This window comes from Chenopodium album, chromosome 1, assembly GCF_948465745.1.
Source record: "Chenopodium album chromosome 1, dcCheAlbu1.1, whole genome shotgun sequence".
In the NCBI taxonomy this organism is placed as follows: domain Eukaryota; kingdom Viridiplantae; phylum Streptophyta; class Magnoliopsida; order Caryophyllales; family Amaranthaceae; genus Chenopodium; species Chenopodium album.
The window spans coordinates 6,753,525-6,780,557 of NC_137834.1; the positions used below are offsets into that span (position 1 = coordinate 6,753,525).

The following is a 27,033-nucleotide window of genomic DNA, read 5'->3' on the forward strand; positions in this document are numbered from 1 at the left end:
AGACTTCCAAAAATTTATGTGTTAGTTGAGTAAGAAATCTATGAATATAATGAAGTTCTCCAATAATTTGGTGTAATGGTTAGGAATGCAAGGCCGATCATTAATGTTACCTATGATGATTATTTATAATAATTCTAGAAAAATTATATATTTTGATGAGTAACAATATAATCTTACGCACGGATCTAGATTTCTTGAAATAGATCCTCCCCTCCTCCTTTTTCATAAGTCATCCAAGTATACTGTTATCCCCTCTTTTTAGAGGGTTTGTACCTAGCTTTAATGTTCAAATGTTCAATGACATATATAATAACTAATTTGCTGGTATAGCTTGGCATTTTACATGTCAAAGACTAATCGACTAGAGTCATTTCTTCATTAATAGGACAAGTTTTTGCTTGTTGAATGTGGAACATTGATCAACCACTATCATTGCGAGTCTATTTTGGACATTCAGATCAGGGACATACAATCATATTAAATAAGGCACATTTATGTATCAATATATGTACCAATTAAATTTGCGATGCTAGTGATTAAACTAGCTAGAGTATAAAAGGCCTCTCAAATAATCGATTGAGATTTTTGTGGTTCTTTGTGGTTCAAAGAAGTGTATGTGTATGTACATGTCCAAATGATGAAAGGATGAAAGTTCGATGATCCTTATCAATTAATAATCCGCTCCTCTTATTAATTACATCAACTAACCAAAAGGAAAGTTAGATTGCCTATAGATACAATCTAACAAAAATTTGATAAAAGCTACCATATACATATAAGAATTATCACTAACAATTCACTGTCCTCCCTAGCTAAATTCTAAAAACACAAATTTTGGTCATATAATAAATATTATGAAGGACTCATTTATATCCTAGGAATAAATTAAATTAATATGCATTATTAATTAGCTACATAGATACTGTTATGTTATAAGTCTTATAACACATGACTCGCTTAAATGAAGTCTGTTGTTTTTTCTATATATATTATGCATATACTTGCTCCTACTCTTAGAACCCTAAAAACCTACAATTGCACAATTACATCCAACCCCATTTTCTCTCTCTAAATTCTTGGCCTTCATCAAGAATAATGGCAACCCTTAATCGTTTATTTGATACTCAAGAACAAATTTGCTACGTCCAATGCAGTTTTTGTACCACCATCTTACTGGTAATCTTATGTTTTAATAATGTTACTACGTACCAATCTTTTTGTATACATGCGTGATTAATTACTCCCTCTATCTATCCTGAATAAAGATATTGTGACGTCTGTTGATAGTATAATTTGAACTACCAATGTAACAATGTACTCAACCTGATTATCAGGTCCGGATTAGTTTGTATATCTGTGTTTTAATTATTATTTTTTTCTTTTTTATCGTTTTGTGAAGGTGAGTGTGCCATATAGTAGTATGACAATGGTGGTGACAGTGAGGTGTGGTCATTGCACTGGTCTTCTCTCAGTCAACATGTTGAAAGCCTCCTTTGTTCCTCTCCATCTTTTTTCTGCCCTTAACCAGGATCAGGTAATACTAATTAAGTTTACATGATTAATTCTTCCTATATAGTTATCTTAATAACCACATTTTTTAAAAATGTTTTTACCTTTTATTTACCATTCTTATATAATTTAATCCGCTTTTATTTCCTTTTGTCATAAATAACAATGGAAATTTGTCCTTGCTAAAAGAAATCATAAAATGTACATTATTTAATTATTAGTAATATATATTATACAATACTACTGAATTAACCTGATATCTTGGATATTTGTTATTAAGAGACCTCAATATTTGTACACAACAAAATTATGAATAATTGTAATCTAAAGTTTATTTTGAACACTTTAACCTAGCTTATTGAACTTAACTATTAATTTAGAAATGCTTGTTTTATTTATATAAAGAAAAAGTTTATACGTATCATGATTTAATTTTACATAGGTGAATTTTAAGCATCAAGAGGAAGTGGATACATCAAAGGCGCATATGGACAGGCATAGTACTACTTTGTCCATGTTACCCTCTTCAGAAGAAGATAATGACGATGAGGAGGAGGATGAAGAAGAGGATGAAGATAACATTGCGATTGAACAAATTGTTAATAAACGTATACACTTCAAATTTGATGTTCAATTATATGTTTTTGAATTTTTTCACTTTAGTATCATGACCTAACGTGTTCACAATATACAAAAAATGTTGTTGTTTTAATTAAATGGCAGCTCCAGAGAAGAAAAGAAGGGCACCATCAGCTTATAACAAATTCATCAAGTACGTACGTAAATTTGACATTATTATTTATCCATAATTTTTCATTCAAGCATCTAGTAATTAATAATATACAATGTATAGAAAAATAAATAAATAAATATATAACAAAACCTTACTAATTTACATGTGTATTTTGTATTATAGAGAAGAAATCAGGAGGTTGAAGGCTAGGAATCCTAACATGACTCATAAGGAAGCCTTTAGCACTGCTGCTAAAAATGTAAGCTTAAATTTGTCACCTTTTTTATTTGATTTATAATTTTATGATAAAATGTACAAATTAAAATTTTAAATGTCTATAGTACTTTAATTTGATTTTTTTTTTCTTTGTTAATAATTTTGCAGTGGGCTCATTTCCCGTCGGTCCAACATGAAGTTGATGAAGATAATGGTAGCTATGAGAACAGCATGACACAAAACTTAGACGACGAAGATGAAGCAAATTGATCGAGTTTGTTCTTTTTTCGTATTAACCGATCTTCTCTAGGGTTAAGTTCTTAGCAACTAATTTAAGACTGAAAATGGGAGCGTCTCAGTTTGATCGATCTAGAGGTTTTATGCTTATGGTAGTATTTTAGCCCCGTGTGTGTATGTACAAGTTCTATTTAAGTGCTATTGTGTTTGATGAACGAACTATTAATGCATTAATAAAATAGTAGTACTATTATTGTACTGTTTTATGATAAATTCATTAAAATTAATTAATTTATGATCTAATAAACTTAGAATTTCCTTCTCTGAATAATCTCACGTTGAAAATATTCTGGCATATGCATGTCGGACATTGTAGCTCTTTATTGATTGAATTGTAGCATTATTAGCATGCATTTCTATAAGTGTACGTAAGCTAATTTTCATGTTAAATAATTTATGGGACTATAAGATACAATTTCATACATTCTTCAACTATGAGAATGTCTCTATTATAAATTCTTCAATAAATTAATTGAACACTTGGATGAGTCGTCTAATGTTATGGACAATAAATTCTGATTAATAACTACCATACCCCAATATCGGCAATTTGGATCATAGATCCTCACACCCATATGTGTATATTACTGTGTAAGTCAAAATATTTATTTTGTTGTGCGAATGGATCACAAGAACAATTTAGATTACTAATAATATATCTGTAGTAGGAGAATTTGAACATGTAACCTATCGTACACAACCCTGATTCATAACCACTAGGTTATGGCATCATCATTGGTTTTATGTCAAAGTTATATTATGGACGTATGAATTTATAAGTTATAACAATATATATAAATTCCTTAAGCAATTGAATTCCTAGATTTTTAACTCATCAATAAAATGAAACCAACTTTTTTTAATAAGAATTTTAGTCATTTTGTTGGTGTGGGATGAAAAGAACTAAGAAATCATTGGTTGGTTTTCAATTCAGGCCAAAATGTCAAATTAGGTTTATTTCTCTACATTATACAAGTACCCTTAGCTTGTTAGGTGACTAACAATTAGCCGAGTTAGGCAAACAGCCTCACAAATCATACAGGTGTATACTCTTATTGGACTCTGTAGTACTCTGTGACCTGTCTTAAGGGTTATTTTATTTAGAATTACATGTATATTGACGTCCTTCTTGGATTCCTATCAAGTCATAATCAAAGTTTTGTAAACATCACATTTCATTATTTATGGCACTTACTATATATGATGAGAGTATTTCTTAAAATAAAGTGAAAAACTTAGCTTGATCAAGTTGTACGTACAATTTTTAAGGTAAAAAATGAGAAAACTGACACATGAAAATGGCATTTCTGTTGGTAAAGGTTTTCAGGTCCATTTAGAAGGCAAAAGATTCAGTGAAAGAAAGCCCTCAAAGCTAAGCTAAGCTAGTTGCATTCAATGATCTTATGCAGAGACAACCTCAAAATTGATCGAGACATCTCCACCTTATAACTTCAATTAATAATGAACTAGCTAGCTAAGATTATTATTGTAAAAATAAACAAAAAAAAAGGTGGAAATGTTGAATCGAAGTTTTAGGAATATAGAGTCACAATCAATTTGACCTTTCTAGTTAAATGCATGCTCTTGGAAATGGCTAGTTCTTGTTTTAGCAATAATATACAAAAATATAATCGATCTACAAATATCTTACCCAGGGGCGAAGCCAGGATTTTCAAGTCCTGGGAGCCGGACTGTTAATAGATAATTGAAAAAATATCACTCCTTAACCAACATAACAAGCCTTGTTTACTAAAATTTATGTCTCTTTAATAGTAAATGTAATAATTTTAAGGGGGCATAGCATTGAAAACATGACTGCAAATCTGGGCCGGGGAGGCCGGGCCTCCACCAGGCTCCCCCCTCCCTCCGCCCCTAATCATACCATCTCTGTTACATATTATTTGCAACTTTTGAATTTATAAATAATATGTAACAAAAGTGGTATGTTAATTTTCTGTTACGCTAGAACTTCTACAGTACATGATATACATGCATGCATGATCAAGACTTGAACTACTTTAGCCAAGACTCTAATTTAATTAACATGGTGATCGAAAGACAAGTGACCTGTCTTCAAGCTATTGTATCTATTGTACTAGAGATCAGACCTAAGAAAGATACATTCAAATTGGGGTGATTGAAAAGGACATGATGATCAATCAATGAATTGAAGAATTAGAAACATAAAGATGACTGATATTCGATAATTCGATTATAATTATAGAGTTCACCATGATCAATAGATGGTGGTAGGTCGGACAATTTTGTTAAGTGGATTCAACAATAATCTCACATTAACATATAAGATAAAGAAATAGATATATGTCATTATATCCTAAACTTATACTATGTATGAAATAAAAGAATTATGGAGTGTTTCATTGTGATTGATTAAAGGTCTCATTACATGTAGTTTGATCTAATAGAACGTCTTTGATAGAATATAGGATTAATATTCTAGATATTATGTTATTGTTGGATATATTTTGTATATATTTTGTAATTATCTACCTTTTGAGGTTTCTCAACAAGATTAGGACTCATACTTGTAACCCTATATATTGAAATCAATGGAATTCACTCCAATCTGAGGAGTTTTCACAAAGTCTGACATGGTATCAAAGCCAAGGTTACGATCCTAGCTTCCACAATTTTTTTTTATTTTTTTATTTTTTTATTTTTAATTTTTTTTTTACGTTCTTTTCCCAAATCACAGCCGTCACTCACACATCTTCTTCCTTAGCCCTATCTAGCCGGCTAACTCTAGCCTCAAATCAAAATTAAAACTGAAAAAATAATGATATCGAAAGCAGGTTAATTTTTCTTTGATTTCTAGCTTTTTTTCAAGGATTTGTAAGTGAGCAATGATGAATAACTACTACCATGTAAGATATTTCATTTCTTATCATCTTATAATCCAATCCACTCGATATGTGCTTCATAATTTTCCCATTTAATAATTTTAAAACCTTCATCCACATAAAATCATAAGATTTAGGGTTGGCCAAGTGGAATGAAGTAAACCTAGTGCATATACTTAAATTATAATATCACAATATATGGCTCCACCTCTTACATCATATTCCCACCACACCTCATTACACCAAAGAACATATTCAGTTGTCAAATCTACCAAAAGTAAGCTTTCCCTTTTCCATCTTCACAAATAACCTTATTATTGGTCTATTTTTATAATTAGGCAAAATATATAAAATATAAGGACAAAATTAATTCTGCCCTTTATCTATTATTTTGAAGTATTTGAACCACGTTTATTTTATCTTTATCAAAATGTAATATAATTGACCAATTAAATTTCAAAGGAAGGTTCCTTTTCTTTGTTTTCTTTTCACAATAAGACGATAAACTCAACATTTGCATCTTCAATTTAGGTTAAGGTACATACTAATCTTTAATTTGATTAGATATCAAAGGGTCCCAACATATATAGATCATTATATTAGATAAAAGGACAAAATTAGGCTTGGATTTCAGGTAGTTTCCTTATTGACTTCATTTATGCCTTGATGATAGTCATATTTTAACATTTAGCAAACTAATTAATTAAGACATTCCTAACGCTATCGATTTTTATCTATTACAGTATTAAAATAATAGTTCTACTATTGAGTTACTTTTAAATCAGTTTTCTATCTTTCTTTTGGCTCCCTCGTCTTAATTAGTCTTATTAGAATTAAGATAAATGAATAAAAAAGACATATATATGAAGAGTTTAATTTGTAATGTAATAATGTATAAACACGAATCAACCTTGTTAAATGAAATTTCTAGTACATATGTAAAAGATTGAGAGATATATCATGCATCTCTCAATTCCTATATTTATGTGAATTATTTCCAATCCATATATGGCTAAGACGTAAGCTAAGGCAATCGAATTTTGTTATACATATTTCTGGTATATATAGCATCATATCATTGATCTTTTATAGGTACAATGAATTCATCAACAAGCTAAGATCGTAGAGCTTTATCAATGTTGATCGATCCAACTATATCAAACTATATATCTAGCTAGCTAGCTACTAAACTATATTATGTAATATTTGTGATCACCTCCAATATCGCCTTCTTGTGAATCTTGGTGATTGTTGAACATGTCTATCTGAAATAAAAATTAAAAAATAAAAGAAAGGAATACCATTATTAATAGATGATTGATATACTCCTCAAACATATATATACTCCTCAAACATACTACTTCCTTCATAATTAATATAGACCACATCATATAACAAAAATGATTGGACTATTGGGCGAGGTTGTTTGTACGTCTATTTAAAAATTGATTCAAAATTTCACAAATATCCTATTTTTTCCACTCATATACTTGTAATAATTTAGAGTGACTTTGTTTGAAATAAATAAATTCTGTAATACGAGTATGTATTGTTAAGGGCAATATGTAGTTATTTGATCGAATAGATAATATATAATTTACAAGTATTATTTTGGAACAGATCGAGTATTAAATTAATAACTACGAAAATGTGAAGTGCTTACTTATGAGCGGAGTAGGAGAAACACCATGAAAATATGCTTGAAAAAAATTCCTGTTTTCTTTCAAAAGCTCCCTCCAAACTACAAAATTGGAGCCAACAACAATACGAGAATTATTTATATGGCTCTACGTGCATGCCATGCATACAATAAACCAGAGAAATGAGTATTAATTTTTTATATAAAAAAATTAATATACTGTTTCATTAAGCAAAGTTATTAATAATATCAAAATGAAAGAATAACACTAATAATTAATGTATATATATAGTGATTAATAAAGAAGAACTAACCTGTAAGTGTAATTAGAGGCTTGATTTTTGCATGTTCTGCCAAAGCCTTAATACATTGGTCGCGGTCCATTTGAAGAAGCAAGCACCTTTCTATAAGGTGTTGAACCTGTATATATACATCAATAGAATTGTATAATAACCATTAATTATAATAGTATTAATATATACTTCATATAATGTTAATAAGGTTAATTAGTTCTAACATAATAATTTCATCAAGATAAACGAACAATTAATTTAGGTTATCATTGTGAATTTCCCTTATTACTGATTATAGCCTTGTCCGGGCCAGGTTAATCTATGATGGGCAAGGCGCGTTTTTTCCTATATTCTCTTGGTTTTTACCTACAATATCAACCTCAACCAACCTTACTCTTAATCAACAAAACTGTTCTGATTTATTTCACCAAAGGTAAGATCAAATTAAAAAGGAATTAAGTCGAGTGAGGCGGCTTACCATCCTAATGTAGCTTTGAGGGTGGCAATGCAAACAAGGTTGGGAGTGATAGTGATGACGATGGTAGTTATCATACATATTTCTATAACTCCAACCTTCAGAAATGGACAAGACACACAATATCTTCAAAGAAGAATTAAATCAAATAATTCCTAAGAATAGAAGAGGAATATATATAATCAATGAAATTTTTTATTCAAATGGAAACAAAAGAGAAGGAAAAATTCTTTAAAAAGTGCAAGTTTTTTCTACAATATAAATATGGAGATAGAAAATATGAGGTGTATATATAAGTAGATCAAAGAAGCTAGTCTAAGATATTTCCTTAATTTGTAGTATACTATACTAGTGCATGATTTATATGATATGAGAATATATAATATATGGTTAGGTTGGCTGGTTAGGTGTATAATAGACTAATAGTAAGTCTTAAAGCCCCAAAAAATTGGGGGTGAGTGAGTGTTGTTTTATCCACAGATATCTAAGTGAAGGGCCAAAAAAGCACTTGAAATCCAAACTACGAGATTCACCTCATCTTTTTAAAGATAAGCTAACAAGTGAAGTAGGACTGAAGAAAAAAGGAGATTGTATGTTGCTCATGAATTGTTGATAGCTAGATGTCTCCATATCTTAGTTGTTTCCGAATACACCTATATTTATGTGTTTTTAAAATCGATCTTTTTCTGCTCATTTTATCAATTTGAGCAAAATTGATTAAATAAGCAAAATTAAAAATAAAAAAATACCCTTAGATACACCTAACTCTAGATAAGCCGAGAATAAGATCAGATAAGGTATAGTTGTCCTTTTATCTTAGGCCTTAGACATTGTGTTTATTTTCATAGATGATTGGGAGATAAAGACTAGTCCATCGTGGCTTACAATTTAACCACTGGACCAATCATACGGTGCACCTTGATCTTTTTTGGCTTAACATTTTTGGGGTATTGGGTCCCACCTCCTTAATTCTAAGTGTATTATATGCATGCAATCTATATAATTTATGGTCCCCTAAACTCATCATGTTTTATGTATAGGGTTGATTGATCAACGGTTATGATGTAATATAGAGCAGGTGGATTCATTAATTTTTTAGTGTAAGGTAATTAATACGTATATACAACTATACAAGTATTGGTTTTCTTCAATTCGAGACTCATCCTAGATAGATTATCATAGTACTCCATAATTTATAATTTATCTCAAATTATGTAGGAATATGCCCTCAAATTGTGTGTGTGACAAATGATAGAAATAATATGATTATTACATATTGTCATATTTTATGTTTGATAATGAGATATGTTAGAGCTTATGATGATTTGAATTATATTAAGGTCTCATAATATATATTTTATACTTTGTATGTATATATCTAACATCAATAATATAATAATATAGATGTTAGATCGTGTTTCTTATATTATTATTTTTATTTTGTATATTTTTTCTTTATCATCGATTAGTTTTTATTTTGCTGAGATATGATAGGAAGGCTTTTAATCTCTAAGATAGGAAGCTTTTAAATACCCGTATTTAATAAAAAAAAATATAGACTTTTCTTTACATGTAATTTGACTTAAATGTGGCCAAATTGAATGTTGATGATAATATAGTGGTTTTTTTTTTTTTTTTTAAATTTTGTGTTAACCAATAGGCTGATGAAACCTTTTAAGAGACTTCTAAGAAAATTGTTATGGTGGTAGTTATGCACTTATGCATTTCATGAAAGTTTTAACTCTTCATAATGGGCTCCTCCTTAGTCAATAGTTTGACATTTCTACACATTTAAGTATTTAACTTCTTGTGTGGAAATAATTACTCTTAATACAGTAGTATTTTGCAAGGAAAGTTTTCCTTAAATTAGAAGATTCAGCTTATAACATAATGGATTACATTTTTCATGTTCAACTCCAACAAATAAAAATATATCTCAATGAAGTAGCTAGGATCATGTCTAATGGAGTTTTGATTGTCTTGTTTTATTCATCATCGGGTCATTGCATACAATACCTAATATAAATCGGTTTTTAGATACTAATACTTATTTAATTCGCTTAAATTTTCATTCTCTTCATTTTTTATTATTAACATTGGATTAAGAGTTTATTCTTGAGAATACTATCATCTTTCCTAACTATTGATGTACTTAAATCATGTAATTTTGTGACTCACGATAATTTGTTAATCTTTAACATACACTTGTACGATCCTTAAAAAGTTTGATCTAACAAAATATGAAGACGGTAGCCACAAAATATGCAAATCGTACCTTAAAAGTGAAGGATAATCTTTTACATGTGAATTTGTGATTCTCCAAGATTTATTAGTCAAAATGCATGCGTATACACATTGCATTACACTTTCCATTATTACACAAATAAAAATCATCAAATTGTGAGAATTGAGTGAATGAAAGAGCATTATGCTGGTCCCGCAAGTGAGTGGATTGCTGTTGGGTGCAATTCTCATCCTTTGGGCTGGAGTTCAGGACATACCATCTCTAATGATTGGTCAAATAACTAATTCGGCTCAGCCCATCATCTGAGGTATGTGAGTTGCACTGGGTCAAATTCACCATCCTCTAAGCCTATGAGGTATGTGAGTTGCACTTGGTCAAATTCGTAAAAAATCTAATATCATATCATATTATATAATTAATCGTAAGCTAAACTTTTAGTCAGGACACGAGACAACGACAATTGACATTCCAACTTTTACCAAGTGTCGCCCCGCGTTGGATAGATTTATATAGACTTCATAGAATAAAAAAAGTTTCTCCTACATGTAGGAGTTTATAGGTACTACGCAGCGGAAAACATGAATCATATTCAATCAAGTACCAATCCCAAGAATCACATGCATAACACACAAGACACATAATCATACCTTTGACGCGTGAATTCCACGAAGCTATTCGACAGGCAAATCAGGGAGAGAATAGAGCCCCAAGCGTTGCTCCTCTACTTAGTCCACGAGATTCGAACGAGCCGTCCACCAATACTAGATTGGTCGAGTAATTGAGGAAAACCGCGATCACCACCTTTATGGACAACCGACCACCGCACGAACCACCACCACCGCGACACACCACCGACGCCTAGGAGGAGGAGAGAGCCGTGTGAGAGAGGGGACTTTGAGAGGGTTGGGTTTCGTGTTTGCTAATTAGGGTTTGATCACACTGATCAGTAAATTGCTTTCTTGCTGCAAACCTATGCACCTAGTCTATTTATAATCTCATTATAATTAGACTAGGGCACGAAGCCCAAAACTTCCTTGTCCACTCCATATGGCCGGCCACCTAGAGTGATGAGGCCCGTGATGGGCCTCGTCCTCTAATGCTCGATCTAGCCCCTTTGTGTGACCTTATAGGATCCGTCCAATTGGGCTTTGGGCTATTTTACTAGTCCAAAGATCGTTAGTACCTCTAGCTATGGCAAAACGACGACCCAAATGTACGAACTTAATTATCTCCATAATTTGATCCATTTATATATCTAGTAATTGCACATGACGAAGACATAACTCCTTCACTACTCCCCTCGGCCCTCCCCCTGTCTCGTCCCCCTTGAACCACAAATCCTCTTCCTCGAAACCTCCCCCCTCCCTCACGAAAACCCATTATTAAAACCAGCAAGGTGGATCTAATCAACGGCGACTTAAGGTGGATACGGAGAAATTTGCAGCGAGATTAATGGGTAAGATCAATAGAACGAATGAGGAATTTTCGGCATCGATTTTTATCAAGTATGAGTTATCTGATGAAATTTGATGATTTTGCAAGTAAAGGAGAGAGAATTGAAGTTGATTTGTCGTTGCTATTTCGATGGTGTTACGGGTGGTGCTGGGGTTGGTGGTTGTTGAAATCGAGGAGGTAAAGGGAAGGGGTGGCCAGCAATGGGGAGGAGAAGGGAGAGGGTGGCCAAAATTGGGAAGAGGAAGGGAGCTGGTGGTCGGGGCTGGAATCGGGTAGGGGCCGGTGGTTGGGGTTGCCGGGATTGATCACCGAGTACATAATAAATTTAAAAACGTTTACCACTTAGGAAATTAAAAAGTTGGAGTTCACCAAAGAGAATTTCCCAAATTTTAAATAGTTCTTATGTAAGTATGTATTCTCACATATGGACATATTCTCACATGATCTCTCTCTCTCTCTCTCTCTCTCTCTCTCTATATATATATATATATATATATATATATATATATATATATATATATATATTCAAATAAGAAGATCCTTTAAATGAGAAGGATTTTATGTGCATAATTTTTTTTTACTGAATATGCATATTTTTCGAACTAAATGTGCAAAAAAAAAAAAAAATTGACAGAAATTCAAGGTGCATAACTTTTGAACATAATGTGCACATTTTCTGTTTTCCAAAAAATTCAAAATTTTTATTAGTTCGAAATCAATTTTGCACATTTAGTGAAAAACTTTTGCACATTTCTTCCTTTTCATTCTTCTCATTTTAAGAAACTTCTCATTGGATCTCTCTCTATATCTCTGTCTCTCTCTCTCTCTCTCTCTCTCTCTCTCTCTCTCTCTCTCTCTGTCTCTCTCTCTCTATATATATATATATACACACACACACAAACACTAGTTTTGTGCCCCGTTAATGTCCGGGTTGTTCATTGAATTTGAAGATAAATTTTTAATCTATATGTCAAATTTTAAAATATATCATTGATAAAAAAAAATAGCTAGGAATTGATGTGCTGTTGTGACGGTTTGCTATCTAGTAGGCATGTAATGACTAATGATAATATTGTACATCTATTTTTTTTTTTTTACTATATTCGTTTCATATTACTTGCAACGATTTGACATAAAATAGAGAGGAAAAATGTCTAATCGTTGCAAATAATATGTAATGAAGGTAGTAAATGTTTTACACCTTACTTGTTTACCAATTTTGGTAAGCAGTCGTGATTTTAGGTGGAGTCTATATGTTGCATCGTGCACTAGGAGTTCGGGATTGATCACCTAGTACATATATAAAGGGAGTTTTCCTGTGTTTTTATAAAGAATTAAAATTTCTTAACGCGTCATGTAAGATTATAAATTTTAGTTGTATCCAATTAAATCAGAAATTTGTATTTTCTTTTAGAATTAAATAATTCAAATGCCACAAAAACAAAATTAGTGAAGGGAATTTTAAGTTTAAATTATTATATATATATATATATTTTTGACAACGGTTTAAATAAATATAACAGTATTACAAACTACGAGCCTTACTAGCTCATTCGTTACAACGAGAATATATTAAATTAAAGGACGTCTTCTGTGCTTGATCTTGTCGGGTGAGAAATCTACCATTTGCCTTAGTAGAATACAACATCCTATTGTCCCACTTTCCATTGAAGAACTTGGAGAATGCATAAGAGGATATTGAACAAACAAACTTTTGACATACGTATATAATAAATTATTATATTTTGAGATTATAAATTTTATCTAAACTAGGGGAGCCAACGCGCGCGATGCGCGCAGAATGGTTAGCCCTTAGAGGAAAGTTATATTACCTTATTTTTAAACTCTTCACAATAAGACATACTACCTCTGGTTCAATTTAGTTGCAACAATTTCCATTTTGGGGTGGTTCAAATTACTTGCAACAAATTTTTTTTTCCTTATTTGGAAACTTTTGGCCTGTAAAATGACATATATGCCCTTACTTTTTCTCTTAAGCACTCTTATTAAATTACAAATCTGATTTCATTAAATTAAACCCCAAGCTTAATTAATTAAACTCTCACCCCTTTAATTTTCTCTCTCCTCCTCCAACCCCCTTTTCATGGTGGCTTCGTGGTGTTAAGAGCGGTGGGGGTTGTAGATCGGCGGCGTGGGTTTGGTTTTGTGGGTGGGTTGCGTGGTTTCTGATCGTCGGGTTTCGTGGGCTGGTTTCGTGAGTATGTGTCGTTGGTTTGGTGGGTTGGTGGTGCTGGGTTTCGTGGTTGAAGATCGGCGACGTGTGGGTTTCGTGGTTGAAGATCGGCGACGTGTGGGTTCGTGGGTGCTGGATTCGTGGGTTGCTGGGTTGCTGAGTGCGTGAGGTGGTGGTTGGCTGGCGGGTTCCTGGGTTCGTGTGGTGGCTGGGTTCGGGGGTTGCTGGGTTGCTGAATACGTGAGGTGGTGGTGGGCTGGCGGGTTGCTGGGTGCGTGGGGTGGTGGTGGTGCGTCGACGGTGCTAGGTTTGGTACTGGGTGGTGGTGGGTGGTTTGGGTGATGATTGGTGGTGTTGGTGGTGGTGGGTTTCTTAATTTAATTAAGGTTAATTTTTTTTATTTTTTTTTGGTTGAATTAATAGTTAAGCATATATCCTAATTTGCCCATAATCAAGTTTTCAATCTTTTGTCTTGGTTTCCGCAAACATGTCCTTTGTTGCGACTAAAATGAACTGGAGGTAGTATTTTATTTTTGTAAAAAAAAAATGCTACTCTTTAAGGGGATATCATGATATCTCTTCCTCTTTCCCTCCCTCTCCCCCATATATATGTATAACTTTGTCCATTTGTCCAAATACACTATATTGGCCATCAAAAGACCAACCTAAACCTCATGTACTAAAATTCATTCAAATTCCAGCTTAGGTAATGTGTGCTATCAGAAATTTTTTCCAACTTCATATTTAATATACAATGACAATAAAGCACTACAAGAAAGAGCTAAATAAGATGGAATTGGAGATATCCATTGCGAATTCAAGCATCTCTACTATAAGATGCTGCTCCAAAGTTCAATGATATGATAATTCATATGTTTCAAAGTATTTCATGTAGAAAATTCAATCTTGAGAAATGCAAAGGACAAGTATAGGGTAGACATACTCAATAGTTTCCTTAACCAAAACATGCTCTAATGGAAAAAAAATAAATCATCAGATGCTCCAAGAGAAATTTTTGAATGGGCATTCACTATATAAAACCAACTCTATAGGTTTATTACATGAACCTAGCTTGTCAGTTGTCACAAAACACTTAAAATGCATAGCAGAACACATAAGAAGGTTGAGTGACCAGCCTTGTATTGGAAGGCCCAGTTTCTTCCTCCTTTAAACACTCCTCATCTTCCTCTTCTTCAGTAACCTTTGATGCATGGCGACCCCTAAAATCAGCATACAAAAACATATAGAGGCAGATTGATAAATTTGGAAAATATCATATGTCACATAATAAAGGAACAGAACAATTTTCTAAATAGATGCTGCTCAAAACTTAAATAAAGGTGATGTAATCACTGTACAATATAGACTGCAAATCAAGCAAGTAAACACTTGCCTAATTGCCTTTACCCATCAAGCTAAGGTTTTATAGAACAAGGGTCAATTCATCTATACCACTATCCTAAATCGACCAAATAACAAAGATAATCTTGAGAAACACAATTACCCATTTCGTTTAAGCGCAATTACCTTTTAGCTTACAATAAGAATACCTTTACCGTTATTGCTCGGAAACTCACATCAAGATAACATGATACACTATGAATGCAATGAAATGCTCATGACAAATCAAGTAAAACAACAGTGTAGGGGCAACTCACCCAAAATTGACCAAATAACTAAACAAATTATGAGGACACACAATTACCTTTTATTTTGTAAGAATAATTACCTTATAGGTAACTTGATAAGCATAATTCTCCCATTTACTGGCATAACTATATGACCAACATTTATTTTCTAAGTAAACAACCCTCCACAAGAATATAAAATCACTTCTGTCCACATTTGAAGCCAAAAGACATCATATATTATAAAAAGGAGAAAAACATTGCAAATTTAAAGCTAAGGCAAAATCTGTAAAAGAAAGAGCGAATACAAGAGAGAAAGTTACAAGCAACATCAAGAATGTAATGTTTCCACTTTCCAGACAGTCAACATATACAAAAGTGATAATGTAATACTACCTTTTAGAAGATCAATCAAGAATCCATTGAAGCCATGCATCTCCCTCTCAGATTGTTAAGCCTCTCAATAGCATACATTTGCGAACAAAAACACACATACATACATTGATACATATATTAGCATCATGTGTTCCATATCATCAACTTTCAATACCGAATCTAGCAGCCATACCTCTTTAATAGAGACCATCAGGAGAGGATATATGAACCTAGATTCGGTCAGGAGAGTATATATGAGCCAGGTTTCATGTCAATTGAGACCTGGCTCGTTTTCATCATAACTCTAGCCGACATCATAGTTCACAATTACATATCTTTCTAATCCTATACTGCACACATGTATGATATAGAGAAAATACCTCAACTTAATCTCAATTGACATGAAAGATGTGCTAAACAGTAAAGACATATGTGTGATTGAAAGAAATCTAGAAACATAATCTTGAATTTACGAAAATCAATTACAATTTAAAAGTTCAATTTAGACGACAATTCAGGGAAAATTATATAGGATACAAAAGAAAATCAAAAATTCGAATAAAGAAGTATGAGATTAATGACAAAGAAATTCACGAAACAAAACAAAGTAGATTAAAAATTAACACAAATTTCAACCAATTTTATTATAATTAGGGAGAAGAAAACTTCTAGTCAAGGTGAAAAAGAATTCTGATTAGATGCAAGCACCATCAGGAAGGTGAAAAGGCAAAAGCAAAACAATCCTAAATTGATTATACTCACAAGTGACAATTGCTTTTTTTATAAACCAAATTTTGAAATTTTTTTTTTTAAAAAATAAAAATTTACCTCACCGCAGAAGCTGCTTCAATGGAGGAGAAAAGGCTCGGTCGGCGCTTCAATGGAGAACTAATAGTTCCCTTCAATAGTGGAGGAGAGGAGAGAAATAAAGGAGGAAGAAGAGAAAAGGGCGCAGAAAGAAAGAAGGAAAGCATTGAATCAGATCAAGAATAACGCCTAATGACAAACAAGCAGTAAACATTAATAGGGGTATAAGGGTAAATAAATATTTTGAGGGGTATATATGTCCTAACACTGTTCATATAAGAGTATTTTCCCACTTTTTATAAGGTAGGGATATATAAAAAATTGGGTTTTTCTACATGGTACCCTTGAGTTATTGGGTTTTCTACATTGTATCCTTCTAAATCCAAAATTCTACAAGGTGCCCTTGAGTTTTTGTGTTTTTCTACATGGTAGCCTTGAGTTGTAAAATAAATTACTCTAACTTAATTTGACTCAAACCGACACCATCTAATGATCTATTTACCACTTCTATATTTATATTAGATGGAGGAATCACCAATCTTCATTATTCGCTATTTAGTGGAACTTTTGTATGATTGTTTGAGATGGAAGATAATAACTTGTTTTTGCTCCTACTTTAACTAAAAGAACTTGTTTTAGAGGGGACTCAAGTTGTTAGTCTTTTTTTTTTTTTGCTATAAACATTCTATCTAGTTGTGTCTTTGAGGGTGCTAAATAAGCTATTTAGATGGCCTGGAGTTGGTTTGAGTCAAATTAATTTAGAGTCATTTATTTTACTACTCAAGGGTACCATATAGAAAAATCCAAAAACTCAAGGGTATAATGTAAAATAAACTAATAACTCATGGTCACCTTGTAAAGATTTGAATTTAGGAGGGTACAAGGTAGAAAACTCAAAAACTCAATTAATCATATAAATACAAAAAAAAAAAAAAATATATATATATATATATATTTATTAAAAAATAAAAACAAACTGTACTTCAAACGTGTGAGTTATTGTTTAGTTATCAAGTAATTTGGGCTCAGCCCATCAGTGATGATATGATGCTAATTACACAAGGCTCATTTTACCCAAAAAGAAAGAAATTTATTCGGGCCCAAGTAAATTGCTCCGAACTGGCCCGACCAAAAGATTTTTATGAGTATAATCATATCATCAGTAAAACATCACTCTCTCCTTTTTTTTTTTTTTTTTTTTTTTTGAGAAAATCACTGTCTCCATTTTATTTTATTTTTTTTGAGAAAACACTCTCTCCATTCTTAATAAAAGAAAATGCCCCAGTTTATGATATGTACAAAATTAATTTGCATCTTGTTTCAAAAAAAAAAAGGATGAATTATATACACTCTCTCTATTTTAAATTAAAGTAAATGGCCCAATTTATTTTATTACTATTTATATGAAACACTTTAACTAATGTTTTTCCTCATATAAAATTAAAGATAATGTTATACATAGCCCTTAGGACTATATATAAGCATTAAAAACACTCTTGAAAACTGTATAAAATTAGGAATTCATGACAAAACCATGCGTAGATCATTGTAATTAGTGTGAATTTGGGATACTTTTTGAAATTGTCTCACTAATTATCAGTCAAACTACGGCATTGATAATTGTGTCTATATACTAATTACTTTTTTTTTTCAACGGAAAATATATACTAATTACTTTGAAACCAAGAGAGTGATACATTAAATCAAATCAAGGAATCTCTTGTCATTGGGATATTGTTGTATTTCTCACACATATCATTTATCTATATAAGTAGCCTTTTTGAAAAATCATTTTTATAGCCTCGGGATGATTTATTTTTATTTTTATTCATCTAATTGTATTCTAATTATTGATACTTGTATATTTTATGATCTCATATAAATCTTTATCGATGAACTGATTTTACGATAACAAACCGTGTAAGTAATTAGACTTTATGTTTTCAAACGACAAGTCATCAATTCAATTGTGATGAGCTTCTCAATAGCAAAGAAAGTACAAGTAATTGGACTTCCCATGCAAGGCCCCTAATAAACTTTACCGTGTTGAAAATAAAGATATGCACAACATGAAGCATCTTATGATCTTATTATATAAATAATGAAATGAAAATGCGCATATCTTGTTGAAAAATTGTCCACCTTAATCTTAATTTATAAAGGCAAAAGAATGCACGTCAAACAAAAAAAGTGAGAAAAATGTTAACAAGTTGTTGTCTTGTTATTGGGTGCATAAATACTAAATTAATAAAATAATTATGTAAGATGGAATTGGTTTAATTGAAAGCACGGTACATAATTGGGTAGCTGTTCCAGCCTAATTGAAGCTTATCTACCTGTTTAATATATATACCTACTGGATTATTATTTGTTAGCACAAATCATCATTCCACCAAAAATTAAACTTTTATTAAATTAAGGAATCAATGCAATATTGTGGAACCAACAACTTGCTTTTTGATTATTTACGTTTCTCTACATGCCTACCTTAAGTGGTTAATAAGCATAATAGTCATGGAATGTGATTAAACCACTTTCGTTGGATTGCCTAATTTTGGGATGTGATCGGAAGCACTTACAATACACTCTTTCCAATTATATACTTCGTATGTTTTTTTTTTTTGAGCCCATTTATTATTATTCAAATAAAAGCAAAACAATCGAGCTACAAGCCGTGGCCAAGCCACCCCAATAACATCCCCTTAAAAGATTATTTATTTCAGACGGAAGTGCATCAAAATGAATAACCCTTTCTTCTTGGATGATTCTCATATTAGCAAGTCGATCCGCTATCCTATTCCTCTCTCTTAAAAAAAATAATAATAAAATAAATAAATAAATAAAATAATAGAATCCCTCCATGCCTTATAAAAAGTAGAATATAACTCTTAGGAATAGTGTACTACCAATTATACCTCAAAATCGTGTACAAAATTGCATACAAAATATGTATTTACTTTAATACCCTCATTAATATGTTTACCATCATTAATTAATATATTTAATGTTTTTCATTAAACATATATCATCAATTAATTTTGTTTTTGTTAACAAATAATTTGTAATATTTTTTTAATAATTTTTTTTTTCAATGCTTTACACTTTATATTATTACTAGTTTTGTGCCCCGTGCGATGCCCGGGTTGTTTGTGGACTTTTAAGATAAAATTATATTATAATTCAATTTGATTGAAAATAGATTTCTAATTTTTTTTTTTTTTTTTTTTTTTGGCTACAAAGGCTATCTATATTTATCAAACTTGGTACGACACTTGGCGAAAAGTTAAAACACTATATGATGTTGTCTTGTGGCCTAATTATAAGTTTATTATTTGGTATTTATCGAAAATAAAACTCTAAACTAACCATCTTATTCTAAAATTCTATCCTAATTTGATTGAAAATAGAATTTTTAACTAACTTTTTTATCTTACAAAATCTATTTAAATCTATTCAACATGGCGCGACACTTGGCGAAAAGTTGGAATGCCAAGTGTCGCTATTTCGTGACCTGGCTAAAAGTTTAGTTTTATATGATAGTTAATTATTATTATTATTATTATTATTATTATTATTATTATTATTATTATTATTATTATTATTATTATTATTATTATTATTATTTCTCAAAAACAAAAGTCATACAACCTACAATAAATTAGTAGGAAGCCGAGATACAATCTGAGCCCCCACTCCTCTAGCTATAGCAAAACCTACCCTAGTAAAGATATGAGCTGCAGCACGCGCCCCAATGTCTTGAGTCTTCGAGAACTTCTGGATCCGCTTCAGCAATGCAACAACATCTTTTTCTAACTCCCCAAGAGAAGAGAAGAGAAAGAGAAAGGAAGGAAACCATATCCAATTGCTCGACAATTAATTCCCCATATAAACAAATTTTATTTTTCTGGGGTATAATTGTCTTTTCAAGTACTAGTGGAGGGGGTACATGCGTCTTTTCATGTACTAGTTGAGGGGTACATGTGTAATTTTCTTACCAAACAATAAAAGCAAGTTGCAAACAGTAATTGGACAGCTCACCAAAAGTACTGAATAAATAACCACGCTTTTTCAATATATTTACAAAAATGCCACCAGATTAACAAAAATTCGTTTATCTGCCATATAAGCTTGTATTTGCCCTTATTATTTAAAAAGAAAAAATATTGTATGTACGAAGAAACGGTTTATTACCAAGAGATTGTTTGTTTTTACTCTTTCGTAGTTGCTCTTTGTATCTACTATCTTGTTGTTCTTTAATTGCAACTATTGTTAAGGTTTATTAGCTTTTGAAATGTATATATAAACAACGTTATAAAATTTGAATGGGATCAATATTAAATAGTTTAGTGATATTTGAGCAGACGTATGTTATCAAGAGGTATAAAGAACTAAAAATCCTAAAATCAACGGAAATCTATGGTAGAAAAAAAATGGTATTAATTATGGAAAGAATTGAAGAGGAAAAATATAACTAATTGGTTGTTGCTTTAGTATTGATATAGATATTAGATGGTCGTCGTGGAACATTAAAAAAACTTACATTATTAAGATTTTAGGTGCAACATTTTACATATTATTACTCCGCATGACCAAAGCTCACAATCAGTTCAGTTCAGATCATAATTTACTAAGGGTCTGTTCACTTCAATTTAATTTCAATTCAGCTCAGTTCAGTTCAGCTCCAATCAGTTCAGTTGAGCTCCTAATTTACTTCTCTCATAAAATATTCATTTCTACTCAGTTTAGTTCAATTCAGCTCCAATCAGTTCAGTTCAACTCAGTTCGGTAAATATTAACAGGCCCTAAGTATTATTGAAACATGCACAACAATTAAGAGTTTCTAAACTAACAGTGACCGCTTAAAATATATATGAAGAGATGCAAAACAATTAAAAATTATTTAATAATAATTTTGAAATAACACAGTCAAACTTTTGAGGTTTTAAATAATAATTGTCTTAAAAGACTTAGGTGGTTGTCTTATACTTCTACAAATTTACAAAATAGGCACATATACCAAATAGTACGTATTAAAATTGTTGGGCTTTGGTGAGTCCGACTCACCGCGGAAACAAACCTAAAAACAAGACCGCACTCGCAATAAATAAAACCATAAACTTAATTATATTAATCACAAGATTAAGATAAGCTAATTACCTTTGACGCGTGCTTCGCTCCAAAATGAGCTCTTACTTGAAAGCTTCAAGTCCCGCTCACACGGAGACCTCCAACGAAGTCCACCTGTACCAACAAAACCGACTAGGTCCAATGTCTTGGGGTTAGCAAGACCCGACCAATAAAACCCGAGTAATTATATTGAGTTCAAAGGTTTTCACTAATTGTGATGCCTTTTTCAACTCTTACTCAAGCATCATTCCCAATGCCCATACTTGAGTATTTATAGGAAATGATGGGAGTATCATTTACTCTCCCATCAATGTGGGATAGTATGATTTTTCCATTTTATTTTAAAGCTAAAATAAAATTAATAATCAAGCTAGTAATAAATCAACAAGTGGCAAGCTCATGTGAGTGGTTAGGTGAGGACCACTTGGAGAAGGGGGGGACCAAACTTGCTCCCCACTCCCTCTCCCATAACCGGCCACCTCACTCCACACACACTCAAGGACCACAAGCCACATGGCACCCACCCTTGGGCACCAAGGCAGCCAAGGGGGGCTGCCATGTGCTGCTGTCCGTGGCAGCCACGCCCAGCAAGCCCAGCAGGCCCAACACTCGCATGCGGGCTGCCAGGCGCTGCTGGCCAGCAAGCCCAGCATGCTTGTGCGGGCTGCTGCTGGCCTTGTGCCTTGGCCAGCGCTGCTAGGCAGCAAGCAATAGCCTAGCCATGCTGCTGCTAGCTGTGGCGAGCTGGCGCGCCTAGCGTGCTAGCTGCTGCAGCTTGTTGCGGCATGGCTTGCTAGCCATTGCGTGCACAAGGCTGTACCTAGCATGCTAGCACGCACTAGGCAGCGCCTAGCCTTGCGATGCTAGCATGGGTGCGCTAGCACGCACCAGCCAGCCTAGGCTCGGCTTGGTGCGCATGCTAGCCACCATGCTAGGCCATACGCCCTTAGCACTCGGTTTTCTTGGGCATTCCGATGCTAGGGGTATTTTGGTCTTTTGTTGATTTATTACTATTTCTCGTCTCGTCTTTCACTATTTTTCGACTCGACTTCCGACGCTCGGTTTCGACGCTCTAAGCTCGAATTTCCGACGTCTAAATAAATATTACTCGGTCGACTCATTAATTCCTTCCGAATTAATTCGTCGTTTCGGTTTGTTGAATGCTTGGGTGTGACCCGAAGGGTTCAGTCAAGATTAAGCTGTAATACTAATTATTCATTAATATTACTGATCGGAAGCGGCCTCCACCCAGGCATTCCGATCACTTGACCTCACTGAATATATTAGTGTGGGGAATAATTTCAAGCCTTAATCCCACTAGCTTGAACCCCACTGTGACCATACACTAAAGTACGGTGGCGTCCAAAAGGGAAGAAGATAGAGCAAAAGAGTCGCCAACAAGTTTTTAAGGAACTTGTAAACCGTTCACGAGGTGAAGGTTACACCCCTTAACGATCCAAGAGATCGTCAACTCCATAAGGTCTAGAACCAAATAAGGGTTCGGGGCTGAAAGTACAAATCCAACCTAAAAGAGATTGAACCTGCCCTAATAATAGGCCTCTACTTTATTCTGATCGTATTCATGTGCGCTTTTTGATTAACATGCAATCAATAGGTTAACCCTAAACCTGTTTAATCTATGTTGGTTGAATATTAATGCACAAACAAACCTATTATTGGCGATCACTTGAATTATAATCACATTAAATCTAACAAGATTATTAATTATCTTATTAAGCGTGATTACAAGTACCAATTCCCTTTAAACATGCATAAAAGGTGTGATCAAGCAATAAATAATATCGTATCAAGCAACATAATAAATAACCATAACAGTAATTATAATCGTTATCAAAATAATAATAATAATAATCATCATAAATTATAACAATTAAAATCATAATCATGTTCATGTTAATATTAAAGCATAATAATAGCAAGATCCTAGGCATGATACTAACAAGATTAATAACAAACCCTAGCATGTCACTAAGCAATAAAAATCAAATCTTTAACCCTAACATGATACTAACAATCATAAATATTAGGAAGAACATAGGAAGCATCGTAACAATCATATTTAAAATATTTGATATTATAACATTTTCCCTAAACATGATACTAGGAATATCATAATAACAATATAAACATGATTTCTACATCATAAATCAATTAATCAATTAAAGTACTTACTTTGATGCCTCGTACCTCTTTCTAATAACAAAATACACACGTTAGTAACTTCAAGGAAAATAATAATCAAAGCAATTAAATTAAATAATTAAAATAGAGATTTGGGACCAAACCCTCAGAAATTAAAACCTTTCACTTCTAAGGCGAAGGCAACTTCGAATATGGCTAGGTGTATCTAGATCTTGTGAATGCGGAATTTTGTATGAAAACAAAGCAAGAAAGAATTGAATGTATTAAAGAATGCTAATTAAACTTGTGAATGAGGAGAATTGGTGAATGATAGATGTAGATGATGAATGATCTCTCAAAACGGAGTTTTTAATACGATATTTATAGAGAAAATCAGCCAAAAAAGATAATTTAATAAAACAGAGTCTGACGCTCAGGAAACAGAGCTGGCGCCAACCCTGGCTAGCTGGCGCCAGGCACCAACGGCTAGCGCCAGGCGCCAATGGCTAGCGTCTGGCGCCAAGCCTGGTTCCAGGCGCCAAGGCCTGGGGTTGGACGCCAAGCTTGATTTCAACGCGTTTTCGAAAATCTGATAAATTTACCGTACTGGAGGATAAAATAATATAATTTCTTCGAAAATGCTATTTGATTTTAATTAAAACTCTGAAAAGTCAACAAAGTCAACTTATCAATGCTAATTGAATTAGGAATGAAAAGAACCTTCTAGAAGATTCTAGAAGACTAAAATCATTCCTAATTGCATTAGGAATGATAAATCATATTAGGCCCTCCCCAAGATCATTGGGCCGTACATAAAGCTCAAACCGGGCCCAGTTTGGTAAATTGGCCATAACTTCCTCAATATTCATCGGAATTGGGCTTATAATATATCGTTGGAAAGGTCTTTGCAAACCCCATCCAACTACACTACTATTGGACCCATATCATGGACCAACCAAACTGGATTGGTTGTTTTCTTAAAATAAAGTTTTCAAAAACAGAAAGAAGAGAAAAGAAACAAAAACTTTCCGCAACACTAGACCTTTCCACACTTTCGTTTCATTCGATTATGATTTGACGTGAAAGGTACTCATCACTGGGTTTAGTTTTGGGGAGACACAAATGGGTGTCTACAGAAGCCCCCACTTTGACTGAGTTTGGAGAAACGCAAGTTTCAAAAACAAAAGTCAAAGTATCGATAGGGACGGAGAATGATTCAGAACGTTCTGCGATCCTAAATCACTCTTGTAACGCCGATACCTGCAAAACCAGCGTTAGTTGAACAGATAAAAGAGTTAAGAAACGCGTATCTTGCACCGTCGAGCACACGTCTCTGAAAGTAACCGATTACTGTTGTCGCTGTTTTGATGACCTCCTGCAAGCTAGAGAATGCCATCCCGCTTGAAAGCCGCTACGCCTGTAACTGCTTCCAAATTAGAAGATTGCTTCGCCTGAAACGATCCTCCCCGCAATGATAGTACTCCACATCCTAGGGAACACTATCGAAGATTATTTCTCTTGAAACAATCCTCATCCGCCTTGATAATATTCCACATCCTAGGGAATATCATCGAAGATTATTTCGCTTGAAATAATACTCAGCCGCATTGATAATATTCCACATCCTAGGGAATACTATCGAAGATTATTTCGCTTGAAATAATCTCTATGTTGTTCGTGACAACTCTCCGCAAGCTAGGGAATGATGTCGAAGATATCTTCTCTTGAAGTCATCCTCATTCGATGCGATAATTTTCCAAAGGAAATTACCGAAGATCCACGCCTGTCGATCTTTAAAAGTTCGCCTGAACTTTGCTTCTGCTGTGCCTGTACGTCGGCGCTCTTTTGCTTTGAACCTGTATGTCGGTGCCTGTAGGGAATAGTTTCAATCCTTTAAAATCCCACTAGCTTGAACCCCACTGTGATCATACACTAAAGTACGGTGGCGTCCAAAAGGGAAGAAGATAGAGCAAAAGAGTCGCCAACAAGTTTTTAAGGAACTTGTAAACCGTTCACGAGGTGAAGGTTACACCCCTTAACGATCAAAGAGATCGTCAACTCCATAAGGTCATGAACCAAATAAGGGTCCGGGGATGAAGGTACAAATCCAACCTAAAAGAGATTGAACCTGCCCTAATAATAGGCCTCTACTTTATTCTGCTCGTATTCATGTGCGCTTTTTGATTAACATGCAATCAATAGGATTAACCCTAAACCTGTTTAATCTATGTTGGTTGAATATTAATTCACAAATAAACTATTATTGGCGATCACTTGAATTATAATCACAGTTAACCTAACAAGATTATTAATTATTTTATTAAGCGTGATTGCAAGTACCAATTCCCTTTAAACATGCATAAAAGGTGATCAAGCAATAAAGAATAAAATATCAAGCAAAATAATCAATAATAATTATGAAGAATAATAATAATCATATCATAATAATAATAATAATAATAATAAAATCATCATCATAAAATTAAATTATAATAATATTTATAATCATGATCATGTTAATATTAAAGCATAATAATAGCAAGATCCTAGGCATGATACTAACAAGATTAATAACAAACCCTAGCATGTCACTAAGCAATAAAAATCAAATCTTTAACCCTAACATGATACTAACAATCATAAATATTAGGAAGAAAATAAAAAGCATCATAGCAATCATATTTAATATTAAAAATACCCTAGACATGATACTAGGAATATCATAATAACAATATAAACATGATATCTACATCGTAAATCAATTAATCAATTAAAGTACTTACTTTGATGCCTCGTACCTCTTTCTAATAACAAAATACACACGTTAGTAACTTCAAGGAAAATAATAATCAAAACAATTAAATTAAATAATTGAAATAGAGATTTAGGACCAAACCCTCAGAAATTAAAACCTTTCACGTCTAGGGCAAAGGCAACTTCGAATATGGCTAGGTGTTTCTAGATCTTGTGAATGCGGAATTTTGTATGTGAAAAAAGGCTAGTTTAGAAAAAGAGAGAGAGAGAGAATAATCAAGAA

At 32.9% G+C, this 27,033-nt stretch overlaps 2 protein-coding genes across 2 annotated transcripts; one reads left to right on the forward strand and one right to left on the reverse strand.

Annotated features, from left to right (window-relative positions):
* The first annotated feature begins 1,095 nt into the window (after positions 1–1,095).
* On the forward strand, positions 1,096–2,919 carry LOC145641406 (axial regulator YABBY 4-like). Its single transcript, XM_081692276.1, has 6 exons — positions 1,096–1,176; positions 1,400–1,534; positions 1,952–2,117; positions 2,233–2,281; positions 2,426–2,501; positions 2,627–2,919. Exons 1-6 carry the CDS (start codon positions 1,096–1,098, stop codon positions 2,726–2,728), a joined length of 609 nt encoding a protein of 202 aa, XP_081548402.1. The 3' UTR covers positions 2,729–2,919.
* Positions 2,920–6,570: 3,651 nt separating this feature from the next.
* Positions 6,571–8,421, reverse strand: LOC145641523 (uncharacterized). The gene is made up of 4 exons (XM_081692386.1): positions 8,027–8,421; positions 7,570–7,675; positions 7,280–7,357; positions 6,571–6,881 (listed from the first exon to the last, which is right to left on the reverse strand). Exons 1-4 carry the CDS (start codon positions 8,102–8,104, stop codon positions 6,829–6,831), a joined length of 315 nt encoding a protein of 104 aa, XP_081548512.1. The 5' UTR covers positions 8,105–8,421; the 3' UTR covers positions 6,571–6,828.
* Positions 8,422–27,033: the final 18,612 nt, after the last annotated feature.